Consider the following 6,000-nt stretch of genomic DNA (forward strand, 5'->3'; position numbering starts at 1 on the left):
ACCTTAGTTATAACCATTGGTAGTGAACATTAAAAATGGAAAAATAAAACTTGGAAATTTTATCAGCTCAAACCGTGTCCGCGCTCCTTAAAGGTAATAACAATGTAGTTTAGTCAATCTGTCAGAATTTAGGACAAACCTCAAACTAATTGAAAGGGCCTCCGTGGCCGAGTGGTTAGAGCATCGCGCTCAAAATCACACAGCCTCTCACCTCTGTTCTGCGCGGGTTCAAATCCCGCTCGCGCCGGTAAGTGAAAAAGTTTCCCAGTTTACTTTCGGAAGACTGGTGGTCTCTTCCCAGGTACATTGTATTGGGAGGAGACATGTATGGTCATTATACTCCTGTTGATGTTGAGTGGGAGGAGACATGTTCTCATTATACTCCTGTTGGTATTGAATGGGAGGGAATATGTATGGTCATTATACTGTAGCAGGTGTGGCGTTCGTATAGTCTGTACTTCGCGTTGTGTTTATTTTATTTTGATAGTGGCGACTTCGAAACGACCCAACTACACTATGATTTTAAACTTGAAAATAAATTCAATAGAAATGAAAATAAGATAAATAACATTTTACGAATTTATTACCAGTATGAATGTGACAAATACACACTCCTAAAGCCTAGAACTTAGCCTAGAATCTATCAAGAAATCTCCCAACCCAAAGGTAATATAATAATTTAGTAAGTAAAAATGAGCAAAGTAAACGAACAAAACATAATTCCAATATAGGAATAATGGAAGGAGAAGTGTAGCTAGCAAGGCCAGCTGTCTCGCTTCAACGAATAGTAAGCTGCATGGCTTTATAGAGCAAATTAGACAATAGAAAGTGTCATTAAAGTTATTGGCTAAAAGATAAAGTGGGCGTGGTCAAATACAACGGGTGAATAATTTACATTGGGATCGAAATCCAGAAATAAAAGTAAAACCCAAACTACCACAATACTGCTGTATTTCAAGGAATTTGATTTGTCTTATACAGAATAGAAATCATGCTGGCACAAAATCCCAATTTTCTGGAGGAATTTGACAATGAAAAGGAAGACAAAAAGAAAGAAAAGGAAAGAAAGAAAGAAGAAAAACGAAAGAAGAAGGAGGAAGAGAAACAGAAAAAGCAGGAGGCTAAGACAGCCTCCAAGGGAAAAGGACTGAAGGGTTTCTTCAGAAGGAAGTGAAATATGGAAGTTAAGGAAGCATAACACACCAATGAAAAATGGCAGCCATGGAAACTAGGAAATGCCTTCTAAGTTTTGTTTCACAGAGCAAAAATGTTGCTGTTTTAGTTTATTATCATTAAGACAAAAATAGATTTGAAACCCCTGTCAAACTCGGCATGGTTTATCTTTCGTATTCCACAGACCAACCCAGACAGGTGTAGAATCTTAAAAGGTCAATATAATGATTCATCACATTATTATTTTATTACATTTATGGGATACAAGTAAATATTTGTGATAAAGTGGTATTCCTCCTGTCATTTTTTAATGGAAATAGGTTAAAAATATCAAGAAATGAACAGCAATTTAATTGATATTTGTATGGCAGAAGAAAACGTGCATTTCTTTCAAAATATTTTCTCATGTGCATGGGTATTCATGACGTAAAGGTATGTTGATTAAGTGTTTTACTGTGATAGAAATTAGCTGTGTTTGATAAACCATCGACAATGAAGTTGATTTTTTTTTTTTGATTTTATGGATTTATTTTTGTTTTAAATTTGTACATTTCATTTTATTTAAATTCATTTTGATCGTGTGTGGTACACGATTTATATTTTTGCTTAACCAAATTTGTGAAATGTATGTATGTTATGTGATCTGCTAAAAACAATCCATACTCTTGATAAGATATGTTTTCATTCAATGTTGCATGTCAACAAGATCACCTTAAAATGTATACTATCAACTGATTTGCACAAAGGATCAGAAATGTGATTGAATATTGTATGAATTATAGTCAAACCTCATTATTTTAACTTGATGGAGCCGAGAAAAAACCTTTGCGATATCCGAGTGTTGGAAATATTGAGGTTAAATTCATTAAGAAATTCCAGATATCAATGTTCGAGATTGAACTGTGTCTTGTTTCTTTGATATTTACGCACAGCACTTAAATCGGTAAGAATATACGTGTTAAATAATACACGTGTACTAATTGTGTACATCACTTAAATCGGTAAGAATATACGTGTTTAATAATACACATGTACTAATTGTGCAGGGGAGGAGAGTGCCTTGTAATTTAAAAAAAAAAGCAGTCAACACTTGTTTTCGCCTCAGTTTAGTACAAATTTTTTTCATTTTGAAATTTTCACTGAAATTTTTGACAGTAGCTAGCCTTTTAATATTTCGTGCATACTCTAAATGTTTTACTTTTCGCTTCACTGAGACGTTCAGCAATTGTGTGTATATTTATCTGCTTTAAATATCCATCATGATTATTGGCCATAAACTCTTGTGTAGAAATATAAAATTGATTTATTCTTCTGAAATAGCATCATCACGAGTTGTGTGCCAAGAATTAACGTAGGAAATGAATGGATGGTTTACCGCTTACAAATCTTGACAGTTTGATTTATCACAATACATCAATGTTTACTGTAGCATTATTTGTCGTATAGTGACTTCCCACCTGTGTATAGATGTTATATGTGATGTTGTGTATATCCGCAATCGGGTTGAAATAAGATCTTGATCCGCTCCCGATATGACATGTTGCTACAGTGTCGACATTTTAAACCGGGAGCGGATTTAACATCTTACTCTGATTAAATGCTGACAATGTATCTTTTCTGCTGAGGCATATTATTCACTTGTTACAGTTGTTTCTCTTGTTTTGTAAATAATTTTGAAATATTTTAATAAATCACAAAATTACATAATGGAACTGATGTCTTTTAGAATTCAGTGGCTGAACAAACATCACGTGACCGTGTGTCACCCAACACATCCCATATAGGACTAATTGATCGCGGATTTACACCGTTTTGGTAATGTTACGGCGGAAATTATGACAACGTGTACAGCATTCTAGTAACGTACATTTGTACATGTCTTTTAGTGACAATATCTCCCAGACTAAAACTTTTTGTGAAACCTGTAACATTTGTCGTCACCGGAGACGGTGTTTCACCAACTCACCAGCCAACATGGAGCAGGACCTTTGTTTTGTTTCTCTCGTGTGAAGACCTCACCAGCTGTAGTTATAGTGTCCTAAAGTTTGACCATTGACTCTAGGCTTCTTTGTCTTTTGTTATAAGGCCTTTTTCGTCTGATCCGTGATTTCCGCATTTAATGGCGAGACACTCGGCGAAGTAACAGTTACGACTTATGTTAAACTTGTTACATTTGACGCGGGGCCGGGATTGAACACAAGCTTTCCGGTTTAATGGTTACCCGAGAAATAATGACCAATCACTCACAAAGTATGACCACTTTCGATGAATGGAACTTGTGTACTGTCCAGTTTAATTTGATAGTTTCGCGATACAATCGGAACAATGGGAAATGTCCTGAACGCCTTGTAGAATATCTTCAAGACAAAACACTCAACTTATATACACTATATGTTCACCAAAAGAGCTTCTCTTCTCTGTACCAAGATTGGTCAGGCAGATCTCCTCTACACAACCAGGAGGAGGCCCAACTGTATACACCAAGGGGAACAATCAGGCGAAGAATTTGTTGAGAAAATTAAAGATTGTCAGAGAAGGTTACCTAGAAGTCCCAGCATACTAATAATAATAATAAGATTTATTATATATAGCGCCTTGTATGACAATAAATAACCACGCTAAAGCGCTTCACATAAGAAAAATGATACAGCATGTTATAAAAGTAGTAAAAGGAAATTATAACAGCATTAAGACAGATAATATTAAAACTATGCTAGCAAAAGATCAATAATGTGAAGTAAAATTGCTAAAATTTAAAACATGCTATGCATTAAGAAAGTTCCACGCCTTACAATCAAATGATATAAAATACAATAGTTGAAATAAATATACACTTGAAAAAGTCATGTTAAAACTGATAATAATGAAACCATAAAGATTTAACCACCCATAATACTAATAACATTCAAGTCTAAGAGAGTTTTTCAAAAGTGTTCAAATTCTGGCAACGGTGGAGGGTATGAGGCAGAGAGTTCCAGAGTGTAGCTGCTGCCACATTCAAGCACCTGTTTCCATATGTGGCGGTTCGAAATCTAGATCTAACTAATGTCAGTGAATTTTCAGATCTTGGGGAACGATTTGGTTGGTAAACAGTGTCCCCCTCTTCCAAGTATTTTGGTGTAATTTTATGAATCACAAATATGAGTAGAGGAGAATTTTTTTTATTGGATGCGTCTGTCAATAGGAAGCCAATGTAAAGAAATCAGCACTGGAGTTATGTGATCACTTCTCTTGGTACGAGCCGGACCTACCACCATGGATAAAAACATAAAATATAGAAATTATTCTACAGTAAGTCAAGACGACTCACACCAACTAATGACTTAGAAACCCAAAATGTAACAGTCTTCACCTCACATTGTGGGACTCAATATCCGTGGATTGTGTGACCGGTCAACAGGGGATGCTTACTCCTCCTAGGCACCTGATCCCACCTCTGGTGTATCCAGGGGTCCGTGTTTGCCCAACTATCTATTTTGTATTGCTTATAGGAGTTATGAAATTGATCACTGTTCGTTATCTTCACCTTGCATTGCACAGTTTCGTTGGGATGTAATTTCGTGGATATGATTCTGTACATTCAAACAATATTTAATTTATGTATTTCCTTGTGGTTTACCGCCGTAAAATGGCTGAAATATTGCCAAAACGGCGTAAAAAATCAATCAATCCTTGTGGTTTAAATTCCACATGATTTTAATTACCCACAACATCCACGGAATGCTCTCGACATGACACAATGATATCAGATTAATGTCAATCCTATACTCAGACATAGCTGGTATTCATCACTAGTTTTGGTCTATTTGTATCGATGTCATATATAGAACTTGTAAAGCTCAGAGCCAATTGGTATTGCAAAGGTTTATTCATACCACTTGCTTGACAGACCCTTCTTTTAATGGCAGACCACAATGACGTATCTTGGGTAGTAGGGTTTAAAACAAAGATGACCAATTAGCCCGTTGGCTAGAATGGTCACAATTTGATATTAAACTTAAGCACGAAAACACCAGAATGCAGATGTTCTGTCCAGAATTACCACAGGTAGCTCTCTGTGCAACAGTTATTTTGTGATGTCAAACATTTTCCCCGTGAGAGCTCTTCTTTCTGTCAGCGAATTCATGAGTAGCGGGGATGCCTTCACATCGATGTTGATGATAGTATTCCATTCAAACTTGGAATAGTCAGTTGAATGGTGCAAGTGCTTGTTATCTTATTCAGAAATTGAAGACGCTTGGTTGAAAGGCCCAGATATGAAATTATATGAGGCTGATAAACCATAGGTAATTTAGATAATTCTATGATAGCTGATCCCCCCCAAAAATGTTTGCCATTGAAATGGAAATACAGTATTGATTGAGCAAAAATGTAGCTATAGAAAACGTGTGAAAATTATTTCATTTAATATTCCATGGAGAAAACAAAGGCATATTTCTGAATCAAGTATTGAAGATGGATGGCAGGAGAGGTATGAGAAACACAGACTAAAAGTTTTTTTCTGAAGAACAATAAACGAAAACGTGTATGCTTACTTGAAAATGTAGAATTTATGATAAGATTAGACTAAATTGAATCATCTTCATGATAGAAATTAGATATTTAAGAAATGAATGTAATTTTACCGATTCGATACGCATAAGCTTGTTCTGCATATGGTCAGTTTCTAAATCGAAGCAGGCTACCGACGATCAAGTTGATGGTGCAGGGGTTCCAACAGTATCGTTTAAACTCGGCATTTCGCAAATTCTATGGTCGTTATAACGATCTAGTTTGCCAATACAACCTATCATAGGGTTAAATGCTGTCTGACGTGTTTCATGCCGA

General features: G+C 35.7%; 1 protein-coding gene across 3 annotated transcripts in view; it reads left to right on the forward strand.

Annotated features, from left to right (window-relative positions):
- The window catches only part of LOC125660679 (protein prune homolog 2-like), an 80,173-nt gene extending 77,288 nt beyond the window's left edge, over positions 1–2,885 (forward strand). For 2 of the 3 annotated variants that reach the window (XM_048892398.2, XM_048892400.2), the window contains one exon: positions 982–2,885. In XM_048892398.2, coding sequence (XP_048748355.2) covers positions 982–1,174 — 193 coding nt within the window. In that variant the 3' untranslated portion in view covers positions 1,175–2,885. The remainder of the gene's footprint in view (positions 1–981) is intronic. The other variant, XM_048892399.2, reaches the window with a different exon arrangement.
- The last annotated feature ends 3,115 nt before the right edge of the window (positions 2,886–6,000 follow it).

The sequence above is a fragment of the Ostrea edulis genome, chromosome 8, assembly GCF_947568905.1.
Source record: "Ostrea edulis chromosome 8, xbOstEdul1.1, whole genome shotgun sequence".
NCBI lineage: Eukaryota > Metazoa > Mollusca > Bivalvia > Ostreida > Ostreidae > Ostrea > Ostrea edulis.